Raw genomic sequence first — 20,247 nt, forward strand, 5'->3', positions numbered from 1 at the left:
ATCGTTTTGGATTACCTGTTTTATTAGCTATTTCACACACAATTCAGAAAAAAAAACATACAAATTATAGGTCTATGCTTTAATATTTTGAATGAAATGTGCGTTATTTGGAAGAAAGTCAAGGTGTGACTGACTTCAGCCCACTAAGTGGATCCCCCCTCCTTGTCCGCTCCATTTGGGAGAGGTGACCTGTCCATCGCGGGTGTGGCCCCTCCCCTTTCCACTACACAGCTTCTGCGCTTCTCAGCAAGCAGGGGCGGCAATTTGCCAATTCCCCACACAGACAGTTATATTATAGATAATAAAAACCCGTTTAGCGGCGCAGATTATTTTTATTTTTTAAGTGCTTTTGCCTCCCCCCACGTGTCGTGAAAATGTGTTCGCCCGTGCCTAAAACGGCCACTGGGTGCACTTCCGGATGACGTGGATCGGGTTTGCACGTGGCGAGTGAACCTCGTGACTCTACCGTATTTTGTTTCATTTTATTTGCGTGTGTAGCGTATTTTTGTGTTTCTTTTGTTTTACTGAGGTTTATAACCTAATTGAGTTAATAGTGTTTGCTGTGTGCTGGTTCTGCATTCAGCCGCAGATAAGACATATATGTAATTTTTGTAAAACTCATAGGACCTGTTTGTCCCAAAACTTTTATTGTTGGTTTCTTTTATTTCTTGTTTGTAAACAGCAGTCAGATTAAACCTCCATAATATAACCATTTTGCCGGGGTGTGCTTTACACTGTCACATTTTCTTGTCATATAAGAAACCTCCTTGTTCCTAAAGTATGAAAAATGTGTTGCATGACAACATCTGTTTCGTATACAAAAAAAACTGTCCTTAGTAATGCACAGATTTTTTTTATTTGCACAGAACACTATGGAAAAATATAAAAGTGTAAACATATATACAATATATTAATATGAAAACATTAACAAATATTTCAAAAACATATAAAATGTTCTTTTCTTGCACATTTTTTTCTTTTGCAAAAATGTGTTTAATTCACATGGCATCATCACTCATGTTGAAATCTCCTGAAAGCAGACAATCACAGATTACTCAACTATAACAACACAATGTGCACAATGTCGATGTGATGTTACACTACACGAGCACTGACCTCAGAGTACAGAAGCTCAGGAGATGATTGGTGGTGAGGCAGCTGACACCTCTCAGTCTCCAACCGCTGCTCAGTTTATTGAGCCACGGACCCCACAGAGTTCTGCGTGAGAAACCCACCTGTTGCAGAACACAAACACACATCAGAGAATAAGACACAGACATTTATTTAAATAATCTAATCATCTACAATGTTTGTGTAAATTTACCTGCTGTATATCAGCCCGTGTCGTGATGCTCACTTCACTTTCTCGCTCAGGTGAGATGTGTAGCGTTTGAGAAGCTGAATGACAAATAAACACAACAATCATGAACTCTGGAAACTGTGTTTGTGTGTAAAATGTGTTGAACTGCATGAACTCAAACTCACCCTTGTGCATAGAAGCCCACGTCTCCATCAGTGAGCTAAACACTGGCTTGATCGTGTATTGAGCTGAAGACTGGACTGTATCAGACACAATCTGTTCACCTGAGCCGGAGGAAGACTCACTCTCAGGGTGAACACTCTGAATGGCCAGGAGAGGGCTGGATGTGTCAGAGGTCACAATCTGGTCTGCTGAGTTAAAGAAGAGACGCTCACCTGCAGCAGATGAATGAGAAGTGTGAGAACATCAGAACGGACATGTAAAGAACTGAAGATAAAGTGACAGAAAGTAAGATGAGACTCACTGTAAAGGAGAAGATCCTCTTGAATCCTCCTGATCTCAGTCACAGTGTCATCAGAAGAGCAGCAGAGGACTGACACAAACACACCATCCATAACCACCATCACCTGATAAGAGGACAGAGTTTGTGTGTTTTACTAAAGATGTTTCAAACTCACGCATTTATAAGTGAAAGATTACCCTTAATGTGAAGAACTGTGTCGAGTGCAAATCCTTAAAAAACCAAGAGATTTCTCCTACCTGGAAGCTGCTCATGTGTCTTATCTTACCCAAACCGTTGCCAAACCTGTCGTGAACCACAGCAACATCACTGCAGGCGTCTGATGGTCCAGGAGCGTCGGTGGCTTGGTCGGGCGTCATCTCTGACTGTTCCTGGTTAACGGTCTGAAATAAAAACATCACGAATGAATGAATAAATGATCTTTTTGTGAGCGCTCAGTATCTGTCAGAGGGACTGAATGAGGATTGACCAGCATGCGGGGCGTCTCAGAGTCAAAAGTGTCTGACAGCAGTGGAGAGACCAGGAGGACGAGACTCTCACCTGTGACAGTACACACACACTCAGATGTCACAGAAACCTCTGAGAATATGATCAAATGCTTCTGATATGAGACCTCAAGCAAAATAGACCAGCGACTGTTAAAGCATCATTGAGGAATGTAAAGAAGAGCTACTCACACTGAGGCAGAGCAACATCTGCAAACCAGCGACGACTGAACACAAGACATCTGGAGAACTGATGACCGCCACTGCTATGAGTCTGAACAAAACACATCATGAAAAATATTTAACGGTTTGTTCCAAGTTTCCAGTAGTCACTATGATCATGAGGGTTTATATGGAGATACTTGCTCATCTGACCTTTGGAACGACAGCACCGAAGTCTCCAGACAGCGGAGAGGTTACAGCGCTGAAAGTGTCTGATGTTCCAGGAGCATCAATGATGGGATCAGACATCAGCTCTGACAGCTCCTGGTTCACATGCTGCAGTGCATCTACTGGCGTGTGGGACACCAGCATGTCTAACAGCAGTGGAGAGACCAGCGAGACAAGACTCTCACCTGTGACAGTAAACACACGCTCAATACTTAAGAGAAACCTCAGAGAATATGAACCTGACAGATCATCATTTAAAGGAAGTTCTTACAGTTAGACAGGAGACACGCTGCTTCCCGGCGACAGCAGGACTCAAGCTGAAGGTGTCTGGTGAGCTGATGAGCAGTTTTAGCCTGTAAAACACAGAATAACATTCATTTATCTATTTATATGCTATTACATATTAAACAATCGTTTCATTTGTTATTGTGTCACATCTGACCTGTGGAACAATGGCACCAAAGCGTCCAGAAGGAAGCAGCGTCTTAGCAACCACAGGAGGTGTTTCACAGTGGGCCACAGACACAGACGTGTCCTGGTCCATGACCCGCGAGAAGGCAACATTCAGCCGTCTGTTGGCAATGACCAGTCCGTTCATTGCTGAAATGGCTTGAGCTGCGGCTTCGCGGCTTGCAAAACACACAAATCCAAACCCTTTGCTGCGGCCACCGTTCATCACCACCTGACAACAGTCACCAAATCACTTACAATTCCCAACTAATAAATGTGTCGTATCTCTTTAAAAGCATAACAATCATACCTTTGCATTGGTGACGGTTCCAAACAGGGAGAACGCTCTATGCAGCTGGTTGTCCGTCCAGCTGTAGGGTAGATTATTAACATAGAGATGCACCCCCTGTCAAGACAACATGGAAACACAACTTGAGTCTACACACACAAGATTGAATTGATTGAATCAGTAATTAAGAGTTTTGTGATGGATACCGGGAAGTGACTCTTGTAGTTCTTCATTGCACGCTCAGGGTTTGACTGACGCTCCTGGAACGATCTGAAGTGACTAATAGACCTGTTGACACAAACAAACACTGTTAGTCTATTACTGAGAGACTGAAAGAGTCACAATATCTAAATTCAAACTTACACCAGCTGATCGTTCAGCATCATCCCGTTGAGCGTCTGAATGGCTCGTTCAGCGCCTTCGTAGGTCTCATAATGGACGAAACCATATCCCTTAGAGCCATTCTCATCAGCAACCACCTGAAGGATAAGAGACACTTGTCAGTATAAACATCTAACATCACAATGATGAACTATGAAGGTTATTAAGAATTCACAGACGTTACCTTGCAAGATAAGATGGTGCCGAAACGAGAGAAGGTGTCGTGTAGAGTCAGGTTGGTGATGTTCTTGGCCAGACCCTGAATGAAGATGTTGCCAACACCTGTGATCCTCAATGCGGGGTTTCGGTCGGCCCACATGATGCGCATCGGCCGACCCATGAGGAGGTCAAACATCAAAATGTCCATTGCATGCTCGGCTAAAAGAATAAATACAATATAATGTAATACAACATAATGTTTTATCATAAAGACAATTGTTATTAATAACAAACCTTAGGAACAATATAAAGCTATTAAACAGTGTAAAGTTTTATTGAACATCATATATTTTTCATATTATATTATACATATCATGTTAAGTCTAATGTTCATTATTTTCTCATCTGTACTCACCATCCGAATGGTTGACAAAGTTGACATATCCGTAGCCCAGAGACCTGCAGGTGTTTCTGTCTCTACACACTCGGGTGGACTGAATCGGACCAAACGGGATGAACCTTTCGTACAGCATGACCTCTGAGACCTCCAGGTGAAGATCACCGACATACAGAGAGGCCACGCGAGCAGATGCTGATGACGCCATATCCAGAAAACAGGTGGAAATGTCCCGGACTAAAAATATGTCAACAGCTGGAATATTGTATAAAAAAATCCGACTTTCGATGTTTTAGCAATAAATAGAGAATCTATAAAACACAATAAAAGCAGAAATCTAGAAAACAACTATAAATCACAAGATTCACAATATAAATCAGACGATTAAAATCTGTGAGCAGCTGATCGATCTAAAGGTTTATTTACGAATGTACTGTAAATAAAATGACGTTACCTTAGCAACAAGTGACCAATCAGAAATCGTGTAATTCTCACGCACCCACGTCAATGTCAAAATAAATATAGTTTAGGCTCAACATTAACTTTTTGTTAGATTTTTTTAAGCATTTCATCTGTCCCCTGAAATAATTTAAAGGATAAAACTATCTAAAAAACATCTTTAAAAACATTCACATCCGTCTTTCTAAAATGTCTAAAAAATAATTAGCACTTTTTTGTGGAAACTTTACAGTTTAATTTAAGTAGTATTTATACACAATACTGATGTAAATATAATATATTCAAGTATGTTATCATTTCTTTCAAAAATCTTATTTACAGATGTGCTCATTAAAATGCGCGAGAAAAGAGCTGCTCGTGCAGGACCCGTCGCACGGTCAGTAGGCGCTGGCGAGACACAACCGCTAGGTGTCAGTGTTTCACATCCTTTACTGATGCAGGTTTTAATGGTGTGGCGCAGTGGATGTCAAAGCTGAAATTCAGACAGTCCTCCCACCACCTACTCACCATTATAGAAAATAACTCTTTAAACACAATTCAAGAGTTATTGTTTTTTTTATTTTATGGTTATAATTGGTTTTGATTTCTGAATAAAGGATAACTCACAATTTCACTGGGAGGGATGAGTCTGCCAAGCCTTGAGATGGTACAGATGATGTCATCGAGTTTTAAAATTGGATCACAAAACAGACTTTGATCGGATTCAAAACTATGAGAGCTGAAACACATTTTTCATGACAGCTGAAGGGATGCATTAGTGTGTTGTGTTAGACAAATGTGCTGCAATTCACAGTCGTCTCTTAAGAAAAGACGTTTCATCTGTAAGTTTATCTGTAAACAGACTGTCATTGAGTTATTTTAGGCTAAAAACATGTTACTTCAATGAGAATCATGAACCATTGTAGTGTGTATATATGAAAAGAAACATGTTACATGATATTGATGCACAAAAAACATTTTTTATTTGCACAAAACATTATGGAAAAAATAACTAATATTTAACAGGATAAATATATACAGTATATCATATATACATTAGTTTGTCATGCACAGTTTTATCTTTCTGTTGCAATTTTTTTTGTTTTTGCACAAATGTGTTGAATCCTAGTGGCTTCGTCACTGATGTTGAAATCTCCTGGAAACAGACAATCACAGATCACTCAACTATATCAACACAATGTGCACAATGTTGATGTGATGTCACACTACACGAGCACTGACCTCAGAGTACAGAAGCTCAGGAGATGATTGGTGGTGAGGCAGCTGACACCTCTCAGTCTCCAACCGCTGCTCAGTTTATTGAGCCACGGACCCCACAGAGTTCTGCGTGAGGAACCCACCTGTTACACAACACAAACTCACATCAGAGAATAAGATAACGACATTTATATATATCATCTAATCATCTACAATATTTGTGTAAATTTACCTGCTGTATATCAGCCCGTGTCGTGATGCTCACTTCACTTTCTCGCTCAGGTGAGATATGCAGCGTTTGAGAAGCTGAATGACAAATAAACACAACAATCATAAACTCTGGAAACTGTGTTTGTGTGTAAAATGTGTTGAACTGCATGAACTCAAACTCACCCTTGTGCAGAGAAGCCCACGTCTCCATCATTGAGCTAAACACTGGCTTGATCGTGTATTGAGCTGAAGACTGGACTGTATCAGACACAATCTGTTCACCTGAGCCGGAGGAAGACTCACTCTCAGGGTGAACACTCTGAATGGCCAGGAGAGGGCTGGATGTGTCAGAGGTCACAATCTGGTCAGCTGAGTTAAAGAAGAGACACTCACCTGCAGCAGATGAATGAGATGTGTGAGAACATCAGAACGGACATGTAAAGAACTGAAGATAAAGTGACAGAAAGTAAGATGAGACTCACTGTAAAGGAGAAGATCCTCTTGAATCCTCCTGATCTCAGTCACAGTGTCATCAGAAGAGCAGCAGAGGACTGACACAAACACACCATCCATAACCACCATCACCTGATAAGAGGACAGAGTTTGTGTGTTTTACTAAAGATGTTTCAAACTCACGCATTTATTAGTGAAAGATTACCCTTAATGTGAAGAACAGTGTCGAGTGCAAATCCTTAAAAAACCAAGAGATTTCTCCTACCTTGAAGCTGCTCATGTGTCTTATCTCACCCAAACCGTTGCCAAACCTGTCGTGAACCACAGCAACATCACTGCAGGCGTCTGATGGTCCAGGAGCGTCGGTGGCTCGGTCGGGCGTCATCTCTGACTGTTCCTGGTTAACGGTCTGAAATGAAAGCGAATGAATGAATAAATGATCTTTTTGTGAGCGTTCAGTATCTGTCAGGGGGACTGAATGAGGATTGACCAGCATGCGGGGCGTCTCAGAGTCAAAAGTGTCTGACAGTAGTGGAGAGACCAGGAGGACGAGACTCTCACCTGTGACAGTACACACACACTCAAATGTCACAGAAACCTCTGAGAATATGATCAAATGGTTTTGATTTCAGAGCTCAAGCTAAATAGACCTGCGACTGTTAAAGCATCATTGAGGGATGTAAAGAAGAGCTACTCACAATGAGGCAGAGCAACATCTGCAAACCAGCGACGACTGAACACAAGACATCTGGAGAACTGATGACCGGCACTGCTATGAGTCTGAACAAAACACATCATGAAAAATATTAAACGGTTTGTTCCAAGTTTCCAGTAGTCACTATGATCATGAGTGTTTATATGGAGATACTTGCTCATCTGACCTTTGGAACGACAGCACCGAAGTCTCCAGACAGCGGAGAGGTTACAGCGCTGAAGGTGTCTGATGTTCCAGGAAGAACAATGATGGGATCAGACATCAGCTCTGACAGCTCCTGGTTCACATGCTGCAGTGCATCTACTGGCGTGTGGGACACCAGCATGTCTAACAGCAGTGGAGAGACCAGCGAGACAAGACTCTCACCTGTGACAGTAAACACACGCTCAATACTTAAGAGAAACCTCAGAGAATATGAACCCGACAGATCATCATTTAAAGGAAGTTCTTACAGTTAGACAGGAGACACGCTGCTTCCCGACGACAGCAGGACTCAACCTGAAGGTGTCTGGTGAGCTGATGACCAGTATTAGCCTGTAAAACACAGAATAACATTCATTTATCTATTTATATTCTATCACATATTGAACAACCGTTTCCTATTTTTTTCTGTTTTAGATGTTACTGTGTCAGATCTGACCTGTGGAACAATGGCACCAAAGCGTCCAGAAGGAAGCAGCGTCTTAGCAACCACAGGAGGTGTTTCACAGTGGGCCACAGACACAGACGTGTCCTGGTCCATGACCCGCGAGAAGGCAACATTCAGCCGTCTGTTGGCAATGACCCGTCCGTTCATTGCTGAAATGGCTTGAGCTGCGGCTTCGCGGCTTGCAAAACACACAAATCCAAACCCTTTGCTGCGGCCACCGTTCATCACCACCTGACAACAGTCACCAAGTCACTTACAATTCCCAACTAATAAATGTGTCGTATCTCTTTAAAAGCATAACAATCATACCTTTGCATTGGTGACGGTTCCAAACGGGGAGAACGCTCTATGCAGCTGGTTGTCCGTCCAGCTGTAGGGTAGATTATTAACATAGAGATGCACCCCCTGTCAAGACAACATGGAAACACAACTTGAGTCTACAGACACAAGATTGAATTGATTGAATCAGTTATTAAGAGTTTTGTGATGGATACCGGGAAGTGACTCTTGTAGTTCTTCATTGCACGCTCAGGGTTTGACTGACGCTCCTGGAACGATCTGAAGTGACTAATAGACCTGTTGACACAAACAAACACTGTTAGTCTATTACTGAGAGACTGAAAGAGTCACAATATCTAAATTCAAACTTACACCAGCTGATCGTTCAGCATCATCCCGTTGAGCGTCTGAATGGCTCGTTCAGCGCCTTCGTAGGTCTCATAATGGACGAAACCATATCCCTTAGAGCCATTCTCATCAGCAACCACCTGAAGGATAAGAGACACTTGTCAGTTTAAACATCTAACATCACAATGATGAACTATGAAGGTTATTAAGAATTCACAGACGTTACCTTGCAAGATAAGATGGTGCCGAAACGAGAGAAGGTGTCGTGTAGAGTCAGGTTGGTGATGTTCTTGGCCAGACCCTGAATGAAGATGTTGCCAACACCTGTGATCCTCAATGCGGGGTTTCGGTCGCCCCACATGATGCGCATCGGCCGACCCATGAGGAGGTCAAACATCAAAATGTCCATTGCATGCTCGGCTAAAAGTATAAATACAATATAATGTAATACAACATAATGTTTTAATTATAATGAAAATTGTTATTAATAACAAACCTTAGGAACAATATAAAGCTATTAAACAGTGTAAAGTTTTATTGAGCATCATATATTTTTCATATTATATTATACATATCATGTTAAGTCTAATGTTCATTATTTTCTCATCTGTACTCACCATCCGAATGGTTGACAAAGTTCACATATCCGTAGCCCAGAGACCTGCAGGTGTTTCTGTCTCTACACACTCGGGTGGACTGAATCGGGCCAAACGGGATGAACCTTTCGTACAGCATGACCTCTGAGACCTCCAGGTGAAGATCACCGACATACAGAGAGGCCACGCGAGCAGATGCTGATGACGCCATATCCAGAAAACAGGTGGAAATGTCCCGGACTAAAAATATCTCAACAGCTGGAATATTGTATAAAAACTCAGACTTTCGATGTTTTAGCAATAAATAGAGAATCTATAAAACACAATAAAAGCAGAAATCTAGAAAACAACTATAAATCACAAGATTCACAATATAAATCAGACGATTAAAATCTGTGAGCAGCTGATCGATCTAAATGTTTATTTACGAATGTACTGTAAATAAAACGACGTCACCTTAGCAACCAGGAGCCAATCAGAACCCGTTCAACATAAATTCTTACGCAACAAAAAGAATATAAAAATATTTAGTTCAGGCTTAACCTTAATTAGATTTTTTTATTTTGTGGATTAAAACCGTATATTGTGATATTTTTATGTCACGTTTACATATCACATCACATGTTATGAATACAAGAAAGATGCGCAATTTCTCGTCTATGTGCCTGGTCGTCATTCGTATAGCCTACGTTTCAAATTTCCTTTTTTCTAATTTCTCAAATGTAATTTCTAACTTTTTCTAAAAACTTTGTATATTTATTAAGTATTTTCCGCCACATTGCTGTAAGTACAATATATTTGATTATTTTATCATTTCTATAAACAATTTCAATAACAGTGGCCATCAAATGCGCGAGAAAGAGCGTGCTCGTCCACGATCCATCTCTACGTCGCGCGGTCCGTCGGCGTTATGTCTAGAAGGGATACAGTTAACTCCACTGGGCATGCAGACTTCAATACCGCATAATTTTTGTCACAATGACAACAGTAAATTACCTTTAGCTTTTTTATTGTATGGTTAGTTTAAGGTTTGGTTTAGGCGTTAGCCAATGCAATTTATTTTTAATTTACTGCGAGATTCTGCTTCACTTCCGGCCGTAGCTGCATCCTTATAGCGCACACCGTCATTCGGCGCTGGCGAGATACAACCGCTAAGTGTCCTAAATTAAATGGGCTCGTGAAAACAGCTTTATTAATTAGTAATAAGAAATGTATCAGTGTTTTGTAATAGACAAATGCACACAGCCCTGTAATTCACAGTAGTCTATTAAGAAATGAAGTTTCATGTCATTAGAAAAGTTCAACTGTAATCAGACTATCATTGTTGAGTTATTTGGTCATTTCAGTTTAAACATTTGTTATTTCATGAGCATGATAAAGCATTGTACTTCACTGTCTCTTTGATTTCAGGAGCTGGGCATTCATAATACTAAATTAACATGACAGATTTCCATTGCTTTCAATAAAGTTTAACATGGCTCTTATTTTGTCCCATGAGTTTTATTGCACACTGCATTCTCAGACCACTGACTACAATTGATGTCTCTTTATGACCATTAAAATATTGTGGTAACAACATACTGTCACACTGTCACATTTTCTTGTCATAAAAGAAACCTCCTTCTTCCTAAAATATGACAAAACCTGTTGCATGACAACATCTTTTTCGTGTACAAAAACAACTGTCCTTAGTAATGCACAGAAATATTTTTATTTGCACAAAACATTATGGAAAAACAACTAATATATAATAGCATAAACATATATACAATATATCAATATGAAAACATTAACAAATATTTCAAAAACATATCAAATGTATTTTTCTTAAAAAAAATTTTTTTTGCACAAATGTGTTTAATTCACATGGCTTCATCACTCATGTTGAAATCTCCTGGAAACAGACAATCACAGATTACTCGACTATATCAACACAATGTGCACAATGTTGATGTGATGTCACACTACACGAGCACTGACCTCAGAGTACAGAAGCTCAGGAGATGATTGGTGGTGAGGCAGCTGACACCTCTCAGTCTCCAACCGCTGCTCAGTTTATTGAGCCACGGACCCCACAGAGTTCTGCGTGAGGAACCCACCTGTTACAGAACACAAACACACATCAGAGAATAAGACAATGACATTTATTTAAATCATCTAATCATCTACAATGTTTGTGGAGATTTTGTAGTTACCTGCAGTATATCAGCCCGTGTCGTGATGCTCACTTCACTTTCTCGCTCAGGTGAGATGTGGAGCGTTTGAGAAGCTGAATGACAAATAAACACAACAATCATGAACTCTTGAACCTTTGTTTGTGTGTAAAATGTGTTGAACTGCATGAACTCAAACTCACCCTTGTGCAGAGAAGCCCACGTCTCCATCATTGAGCTAAACACTGGCTTGATCGTGTATTGAGCTGAAGACTGGACTGTATCAGACACAATCTGTTCACCTGAGCCGGAGGAAGACTCACTCTCAGGGTGAACACTCTGAATGGCCAGGAGAGGGCTGGATGTGTCAGAGGTCACAATCTGGTCAGCTGTGTTAAAGAAGAGACGCTCACCTGCAGCAGATGAATGAGATGTGTGAGAACATCACAACGGACATGTAAAGAACTGAAGATAAAGTGACAGAAAGTAAGATGAGACTCACTGTAAAGGAGAAGATCCTCTTGAATCCTCCTGATCTCAGTCACAGTGTCATCAGAACAGCAGCAGAGGACTGACACAAACACACCATCCATAACCACCATCACCTGAGAAGAGGACAGAGTTTGTGTGTTTCACTAAAGATGTTTCAAACTCACGCATTTATTAGTGAAAGATTACCCTTAATGTGAAGAACTGTGTCGAGTGCAAATCCTTAAAAAACCAAGAGATTTCTCCTGCCTTGAAGCTGCTCATGTGTCTTATCTTACCCAAACCGTTGCCAAACCTGTCGTGAACCACAGCAACATCACTGCAGGCGTCTGATGGTCCAGGAGCGTCGGTGGCTCGGTCGGGCGTCATCTCTGACTGTTCCTGGTTAACGGTCTGAAATAAAAACATCACGAATGAATGAATAAATGATCTTTTTGTGAGCGCTCAGTATCTGTCAGGGGGACTGAATGAGGATTGACCAGCATGCGGGGCGTCTCAGAGTCAAAAGTGTCTGACAGTAGTGGAGAGACCAGGAGGACGAGACTCTCACCTGTGACAGTACACACACACTCAGATGTCACAGAAACCTCTGAGAATATGATCAAATGGTTTTGATTTCAGAGCTCAAGCTAAATAGACCTGCGACTGTTAAAGCATCATTGAGGGATGTAAAGAAGAGCTACTCACAATGAGGCAGAGCAACATCTGCAAACCAGCGACGACTGAACACAAGACATCTGGAGAACTGATGACCGGCACTGCTATGAGTCTGAACAAAACACATCATGAAAAATATTAAACGGTTTGTTCCAAGTTTCCAGTAGTCACTATGATCATGAGTGTTTATATGGAGATACTTGCTCATCTGACCTTTGGAACGACAGCACCGAAGTCTCCAGACAGCGGAGAGGTTACAGCGCTGAAGGTGTCTGATGTTCCAGGAAGAACAATGATGGGATCAGACATCAGCTCTGACAGCTCCTGGTTCACATGCTGCAGTGCATCTACTGGCGTGTGGGACACCAGCATGTCTAACAGCAGTGGAGAGACCAGCGAGACAAGACTCTCACCTGTGACAGTAAACACACGCTCAATACTTAAGAGAAACCTCAGAGAATATGAACCCGACAGATCATCATTTAAAGGAAGTTCTTACAGTTAGACAGGAGATACGCTGCTTCCCGACGACAGCAGGACTCAAGCTGAAGGTGTCTGGTGAGCTGATGACCAGTATTAGCCTGTAAAACACAGAATAACATTCATTTATCTATTTATATTCTATCACATATTGAACAACCGTTTCCTATTTTTTTCTGTTTTAGATGTTACTGTGTCAGATCTGACCTGTGGAACAATGGCACCAAAGCGTCCAGAAGGAAGCAGCGTCTTAGCAACCACAGGAGGTGTTTCACAGTGGGCCACAGACACAGACGTGTCCTGGTCCATGACCCGCGAGAAGGCAACATTCAGCCGTCTGTTGGCAATGACCCGTCCGTTCATTGCTGAAATGGCTTGAGCTGCGGCTTCGCGGCTTGCAAAACACACAAATCCAAACCCTTTGCTGCGGCCACCGTTCATCACCACCTGACAACAGTCACCAAGTCACTTACAATTCCCAACTAATAAATGTGTCGTATCTCTTTAAAAGCATAACAATCATACCTTTGCATTGGTGACGGTTCCAAACGGGGAGAACGCTCTATGCAGCTGTTTGTCCGTCCAGCTGTAGGGTAGATTATTAACATAGAGATGCACCCCCTGTCAAGACAACATGGAAACACAACTTGAGTCTACAGACACAAGATTGAATTGATTGAATCAGTAATTAAGAGTTTTGTGATGGATACCGGGAAGTGACTCTTGTAGTTCTTCATTGCACGCTCAGGGTTTGACTGACGCTCCTGGAACGATCTGAAGTGACTAATAGACCTGTTGACACAAACAAACACTGTTAGTCTATTACTGAGAGACTGAAACAGTCACAATATCTAAATTCAAACTTACACCAGCTGATCGTTCAGCATCATCCCGTTGAGGGTCTGAATGGCTCGTTCAGCGCCTTCGTAGGTCTCATAATGGACGAAACCATATCCCTTAGAGCCATTCTCATCAGCAACCACCTGAAGGATAAGAGACACTTGTCAGTATAAACATCTAACATCACAATGATGAACTATGAAGGTTATTAAGAATTCACAGACGTTACCTTGCAAGATAAGATGGTGCCGAAACGAGAGAAGGTGTCGTGTAGAGTCAGGTTGGTGATGTTCTTGGCCAGACCCTGAATGAAGATGTTGCCAACACCTGTGATCCTCAATGCGGGGTTTCGGTCGGCCCACATGATGCGCATCGGCCGACCCATGAGGAGGTCAAACATCAAAATGTCCATTGCATGCTCGGCTAAAAGAATAAAATACAATATGATGTAACACAACATAATGTTTTATTATAATGACAATTGTTATTAATAACAAACCTTAGGAACAATATAAAGCTATTAAACAGTGTAAAGTTTTATTGAACATCATATATTTTTCATATTATATTATACATATCATGTTAAGTCTAATGTTCATTATTTTCTCATCTGTACTCACCATCCGAATGGTTGACAAAGTTCACATATCCGTAGCCCAGAGACCTGCAGGTGTTTCTGTCTCTACACACTCGGGTGGACTGAATCGGGCCAAACGGGATGAACCTTTCGTACAGCATGACCTCTGAGACCTCCAGGTGAAGATCACCGACATACAGAGAGGCCACGCGAGCAGATGCTGATGACGCCATATCCAGAAAACAGGTGGAAATGTCCCGGACTAAAAATATGTCAACAGCTGGAATATTGTATAAAAACTCAGACTTTCGATGTTTTAGCAATAAATAGAGAATCTATAAAACACAATAAAAGCAGAAATCTAGAAAACAACTATAAATCACAAGATTCACAATATAAATCAGACGATTAAAATCTGTGAGCAGCTGATCGATCTACATGTTTATTTACGAATGTACTGTAAATAAAATGACGTTACCTTAGCAACAAGTGACCAATCAGAAATCGTGTAATTCTCACGCACCCACGTCAATGTCAAAATAAATATAGTTTAGGCTCAACATAAACTTTTTGTTAGATTTTTTTAAGCATTTCATCTGTCCCCTGAAATAATTTAAAGGATAAAACTATCTAAAAAACATCTTTAAAAACATTCACATCCGTCTTTCTAAAATGTCTAAAACATAATTAGCACTTTTTTGTGGAAACTTTACAGTTTAATTTAAGTAGTATTTATACACAATACTGATGTAAATATAATATATTCAAGTATGTTATCATTTCTTTCAAAAATCTTATTTACAGATGTGCTATTTAAAATGCGCGAGAAAAGAGCTGCTCGTGCAGGACCCGTCGCACGGTCAGTAGGCGCTGGCGAGACAAAACCGCTAGGTGTCAGTGTTTCACATCCTTTACTGATGCAGGTTTTAATGGTGTGGCGCAGTGGATGTCAAAGCTGAAATTCAGACAGTCCTGCCACCACCAACTCACCATTATAGAAAATAACTCTTTAAACACAATTCAAGAATTATTATTTTTTTATTTTATGGTTATAATTGGTTTTGATTTCTGAATAAAGGATAACTCACAATTTCACTGGGAGGGATGAGTCTGCCAAGCCTTGAGATGGTACAGATGATGTCATCGAGTTTTAAAATTGGTTTACAAAACAGACTTTGATCGGATTCAAAACTATGAGAGCTGAAACACATTTTTCATGACAGCTGAAGGGATGCATCAGTGTGTTGTTTTAGACAAATGTGCTCTAATTCACAGTCGTCTCTTAAGAAAAGACGTTTCATCTGTAAGTTTATCTGTAAACAGACTGTCATTGAGTTATTTTAGGCTAAAAACATGTTATTTCAATGAGAATCATGTACCATTGTAGTGTGTATATATGAAAAGAAACATGTTACATGATATTGATGCACAAAAAACATTTTTATTTGCACAAAAAACTATGGAAAAAATAACTAATATATAACAGGATAAATATATACAGTATATCATATATACATTAGTTTGTCATGCACAATTTGATCATTCTGATGCACAATTTTTTGTTATTGCACAAATGTGTTTAATCCACATGGCTTCACCACTCATGTTGAAATCTCCTGGAAACAGACAATCACAGATCACTCAACTATATCAACACAATGTGCACAATGTTGATGTGATGTCACACTACACGAGCACTGACCTCAGAGTACAGAAGCTCAGGAGATGATTGGTGGTGAGGCAGCTGACACCTCTCAGTCTCCAACCGCTGCTCAGTTTATTTAGCCACGGACCCCACAGAGTTCTGCGTGAGGAACCCACCTGTTACAGAACACAAACACACATCAGAGAATAAGATAACGACATTTATTTAAATCATCTAATCATCTACAATGTTTGTGTAAATTTACCTGCTGTATATCAGCCCTTGTCGTGATGCTCACTTCACTTTCTCTCTCAGGTGAGATGTGCAGCGTTTGAGAAGCTGAATGACAAATAAACACAACAATCATAAACTCTGGAAACTGTGTTTGTGTGTAAAATGTGTTGAACTGCATGAACTCAAACTCACCCTTGTGCAGAGAAGCCCACGTCTCCATCATTGAGCTAAACACTGGCTTGATCGTGTATTGAGCTGAAGACTGGACTGTATCAGACACAATCTGTTCACCTGAGCCGGAGGAAGACTCACTCTCAGGGTGAACACTCTGAATGGCCAGGAGAGGGCTGGATGTGTCAGAGGTCACAATCTGGTCAGCTGAGTTAAAGAAGAGACGCTCACCTGCAGCAGATGATAGGATGTGTGAGAACATCAGAACGGACATGTAAAGAACTGAAGATAAAGTGACAGAAAGTAAGATGAGACTCACTGTAAAGGAGAAGATCCTCTTGAATCCTCCTGATCTCAGTCACAGTGTCATCAGAAGAGCAGCAGAGGACTGACACAAACACACCATCCATAACCACCATCACCTGAGAAGAGGACAGAGTTTGTGTGTTTCACTTAAGATGTTTCAAACTATCAGATTTATTAGTGAAAGATTACCCTTAATGTGAAGAACTGTGTCGAGTGCAAATCCTTAAAAAGCCAAGAGATTTCTCCTACCTTGAAGCTGCTCATGTGTCTTATCTCACCCAAACCGTTGCCAAACCTGTCGTGAACCACAGCAACATCACTGCAGGCGTCTGATGGTCCAGGAGTGTCGGTGGCTCGGTCGGGCGTCATCTCTGACTGTTCCTGGTTAACGGTCTGAAATAAAAGCATCACGAATGAATGAATAAATGATCTTTTTGTGAGCGCTCAGTATCTGTCAGGGGGACTGAATGAGGATTGACCAGCATGCGGGGCGTCTCAGAGTCAAAAGTGTCTGACAGCAGTGGAGAGACCAGGAGGACGAGACTCTCACCTGTGACAGTACACACACACTCAGATGTCACAGAAACCTCTGAGAATATGATCAAATGGTTTTGATTTCAGAGCTCAAGCTAAATAGACCTGCGACTGTTAAAGCATCATTGAGGGATGTAAAGAAGAGCTACTCACAATGAGGCAGAGCAACATCTGCAAACCAGCGACGACTGAACACAAGACATCTGGAGAACTGATGACCGGCACTGCTATGAGTCTGAACGAAACACATCATGAAAAATATTTAACGGTTTGTTCCAAGTTTCCAGTAGTCACTATGATCATGAGTGTTTATATGGAGATACTTGCTCATCTGACCTTTGGAACGACAGCACCGAAGTCTCCAGACAGCGGAGAGGTTACAGCGCTGAAAGTGTCTGATGTTCCAGCAGCATCAATGATGGGATCAGACATCAGCTCTGACAGCTCCTGGTTCACATGCTGCAGTGCATCTACTGGCGTGTGGGACACCAGCATGTCTAACAGCAGTGGAGAGACCAGCGAGACAAGAGTCTCACCTGTGACAGTAAACACACGCTCAATACTTAAGAGAAACCTCAGAGAATATGAACCTGACAGATCATCATTTAAAGGAAGTTCTTACAGTTAGACAGGAGACACGCTGCTTCCCCACGACAGCAGGACTCAAGCTGAAGGTGTCTGGTGAGCTGATGACCAGTATTAGCCTGTAAAACACAGAATAACATTCATTTATCTATTTATATTCTATCACATATTGAACAACCGTTTCCTAGTTTTTTCTGTTTTAGATGTTACTGTGTCAGATCTGACCTGTGGAACAATGGCACCAAAGCGTCCAGAAGGAAGCAGCGTCTTAGCAACCACAGGAGGTGTTTCACAGTGGGCCACAGACACAGACGTGTCCTGGTCCATGACCCGCGAGAAGGCAACATTCAGCCGTCTGTTGGCAATGACCCGTCCGTTCATTGCTGAAATGGCTTGAGCTGCGGCTTCGCGGCTTGCAAAACACACAAATCCAAACCCTTTGCTGCGGCCACCGTTCATCACCACCTGACAACAGTCACCAAGTCACTTACAATTCCCAACTATTAAATGTGTCGTATCTCTTTAAAAGCATAACAATCATACCTTTGCATTGGTGACGGTTCCAAACGGGGAGAACGCTCTATGGAGCTGGTTGTCCGTCCAGCTGTAGGGTAGATTATTAACATAGAGATGCACCCCCTGTCAAGACAACATGGAAACACAACTTGAGTCTACAGACACAAGATTGAATTGATTGAATCAGTAATTAAGAGTTTTGTGATGGATACCGGGAAGTGACTCTTGTAGTTCTTCATTGCACGCTCAGGGTTTGACTGACGCTCCTGGAACGATCTGAAGTGACTAATAGACCTGTTGACACAAACAAACACTGTTAGTCTATTACTGAGAGACTGAAAGAGTCACAATATCTAAATTCAAACTTACACCAGCTGATCGTTCAGCATCATCCCGTTGAGGGTCTGAATGGCTCGTTCAGCGCCTTCGTAGGTCTCATAATGGACGAAACCATATCCCTTAGAGCCATTCTCATCAGCAACCACCTGAAGGATAAGAGACACTTGTCAGTTTAAACATCTAACATCGCAATGATGAACTATGAAGGTTATTAAGAATTCACAGACGTTACCTTGCAAGATAAGATGGTGCCGAAACGAGAGAAGGTGTCGTGTAGAGTCAGGTTGGTGATGTTCTTGGCCAGACCCTGAATGAAGATGTTGCCAACACCTGTGATCCTCAATGCGGGGTTTCGGTCGGCCCACATGATGCGCATCGGCCGACCCATGAGGAGGTCAAACATCAAAATGTCCATTGCATGCTCGGCTAAAAGAATAAAATACAATATAATGTAATACAACATAATGTTTAATTATAATGACAATTGTTATTAATAACAAACCTTAGGAACAATATAAAGCTATTAAACAGTGTAAAGTTTTATTGAACATCATATATTTTTCATATTATATTATACATATCATGTTAAGTCTAATGTTCATTATTTTCTCATCTGTACTCACCATCCGAATGGTTGACAAAGTTCACATATCCGTAGCCCAGAGACCTGCAGGTGTTTCTGTCTCTACACACTCGGGTGGACTGAATCGGGCCAAACGGGATGAACCTTTCGTACAGCATGACCTCTGAGACCTCCAGGTGAAGATCACCGACATACAGAGAGGCCACGCGAGCAGATGCTGATGACGCCATATCCAGAAAACAGGTGGAAATGTCCCGGACTAAAAATATGTCAACAGCTGGAATATTGTATAAAAAAATCCGACTTTCGATGTTTTAGCAATAAATAGAGAATCTAGAAAACACAATAAAAGCAGAAATCTAGAAAACAACTATAAATCACAAGATTCACAATATAAATCAGACGATTAAAATCTGTGAGCAGCTGATCGATCTAAAGGTTTATTTACGAATGTACTGTAAATAAAATGACGTTACCTTAGCAACAAGTGACCAATCAGAAATCGTGTAATTCTCACGCACCCACGTCAATGTCAAAATAAATATAGTTTCGGCTCAACATTAACTTTTTGTTAGATTTTTTTAAGCATTTCATCTGTCCCCTGAAATAATTTAAAGGATAAAACTATCTAAAAAACATCTTTAAAAACATTCACATCCGTCTTTCTAAAATGTCTAAAAAATAATTAGCACTTTTTTGTGGAAACTTTACAGTTTAATTTAAGTAGTATTTATACACAATACTGATGTAAATATAATATATTCAAGTATGTTATCATTTCTTTCAAAAATCTTATTTACAGATGTGCTCATTAAAATGCGCGAGAAAAGAGCTGCTCGTGCAGGACCCGTCGCACGGTCAGTAGGCGCTGGCGAGACACAACCGCTAGGTGTCAGTGTT

General features: G+C 41.1%; 4 protein-coding genes across 8 annotated transcripts; all 4 read right to left on the reverse strand.

The window, feature by feature from the left end:
- Window positions 1-1,555: 1,555 nt before the first annotated feature.
- On the reverse strand, window positions 1,556-4,765 carry LOC130429398 (embryonic polyadenylate-binding protein-like). 2 transcript variants are annotated; one of them, XM_056757935.1, is made up of 12 exons: window positions 4,351-4,765; window positions 3,961-4,154; window positions 3,759-3,874; window positions 3,602-3,683; window positions 3,417-3,512; window positions 3,099-3,338; window positions 2,928-3,009; window positions 2,642-2,841; window positions 2,459-2,540; window positions 2,251-2,321; window positions 1,785-2,164; window positions 1,556-1,695 (listed from the first exon to the last, which is right to left on the reverse strand). In XM_056757935.1, exons 1-11 carry the CDS (start codon window positions 4,538-4,540, stop codon window positions 1,943-1,945), a joined length of 1,575 nt encoding a protein of 524 aa, XP_056613913.1. In that variant the 5' UTR covers window positions 4,541-4,765; the 3' UTR covers window positions 1,556-1,695; window positions 1,785-1,942. The 2 variants fall into 2 exon arrangements, with proteins under 2 accessions (XP_056613913.1, XP_056613914.1); XM_056757936.1 differs by lacking the exons at window positions 1,556-1,695; window positions 2,251-2,321 and having other exon boundaries at window positions 2,024-2,164.
- A 1,686-nt stretch (window positions 4,766-6,451) lies between these two features.
- On the reverse strand, window positions 6,452-10,581 carry LOC130430154 (embryonic polyadenylate-binding protein-like). Of its 2 annotated transcripts, XM_056759137.1 has the most exons (12): window positions 9,260-10,581; window positions 8,869-9,062; window positions 8,667-8,782; window positions 8,510-8,591; window positions 8,325-8,420; window positions 8,007-8,246; window positions 7,819-7,900; window positions 7,533-7,732; window positions 7,350-7,431; window positions 7,142-7,212; window positions 6,681-7,060; window positions 6,452-6,591 (listed from the first exon to the last, which is right to left on the reverse strand). In XM_056759137.1, the coding sequence occupies exons 1-11, from the start codon at window positions 9,447-9,449 to the stop codon at window positions 6,842-6,844; spliced, it is 1,572 nt and encodes a 523-aa protein (XP_056615115.1). In that variant the 5' UTR covers window positions 9,450-10,581; the 3' UTR covers window positions 6,452-6,591; window positions 6,681-6,841. The 2 variants fall into 2 exon arrangements, with proteins under 2 accessions (XP_056615115.1, XP_056615116.1); XM_056759138.1 differs by lacking the exons at window positions 6,452-6,591; window positions 7,142-7,212 and having other exon boundaries at window positions 6,918-7,060; window positions 9,260-10,502.
- A 1,083-nt stretch (window positions 10,582-11,664) lies between these two features.
- On the reverse strand, window positions 11,665-14,879 carry LOC130429346 (embryonic polyadenylate-binding protein-like). 2 transcript variants are annotated; one of them, XM_056757843.1, is made up of 12 exons: window positions 14,478-14,879; window positions 14,087-14,280; window positions 13,885-14,000; window positions 13,728-13,809; window positions 13,543-13,638; window positions 13,225-13,464; window positions 13,037-13,118; window positions 12,751-12,950; window positions 12,568-12,649; window positions 12,360-12,430; window positions 11,894-12,273; window positions 11,665-11,804 (listed from the first exon to the last, which is right to left on the reverse strand). In XM_056757843.1, the coding sequence occupies exons 1-11, from the start codon at window positions 14,665-14,667 to the stop codon at window positions 12,055-12,057; spliced, it is 1,572 nt and encodes a 523-aa protein (XP_056613821.1). In that variant the 5' UTR covers window positions 14,668-14,879; the 3' UTR covers window positions 11,665-11,804; window positions 11,894-12,054. The 2 variants fall into 2 exon arrangements, with proteins under 2 accessions (XP_056613821.1, XP_056613822.1); XM_056757844.1 differs by lacking the exons at window positions 11,665-11,804; window positions 12,360-12,430 and having other exon boundaries at window positions 12,134-12,273.
- A 1,696-nt stretch (window positions 14,880-16,575) lies between these two features.
- On the reverse strand, window positions 16,576-19,790 carry LOC130429347 (embryonic polyadenylate-binding protein-like). 2 transcript variants are annotated; one of them, XM_056757845.1, is made up of 12 exons: window positions 19,388-19,790; window positions 18,997-19,190; window positions 18,795-18,910; window positions 18,638-18,719; window positions 18,453-18,548; window positions 18,135-18,374; window positions 17,947-18,028; window positions 17,661-17,860; window positions 17,478-17,559; window positions 17,270-17,340; window positions 16,804-17,183; window positions 16,576-16,715 (listed from the first exon to the last, which is right to left on the reverse strand). In XM_056757845.1, the coding sequence occupies exons 1-11, from the start codon at window positions 19,575-19,577 to the stop codon at window positions 16,965-16,967; spliced, it is 1,572 nt and encodes a 523-aa protein (XP_056613823.1). In that variant the 5' UTR covers window positions 19,578-19,790; the 3' UTR covers window positions 16,576-16,715; window positions 16,804-16,964. The 2 variants fall into 2 exon arrangements, with proteins under 2 accessions (XP_056613823.1, XP_056613824.1); XM_056757846.1 differs by lacking the exons at window positions 16,576-16,715; window positions 17,270-17,340 and having other exon boundaries at window positions 17,044-17,183.
- Between the last annotated feature and the right edge of the window lie 457 nt (window positions 19,791-20,247).

This window comes from Triplophysa dalaica, chromosome 10 (assembly GCF_015846415.1).
Source record: "Triplophysa dalaica isolate WHDGS20190420 chromosome 10, ASM1584641v1, whole genome shotgun sequence".
NCBI classification, from domain to species: Eukaryota; Metazoa; Chordata; class Actinopteri; order Cypriniformes; family Nemacheilidae; genus Triplophysa; species Triplophysa dalaica.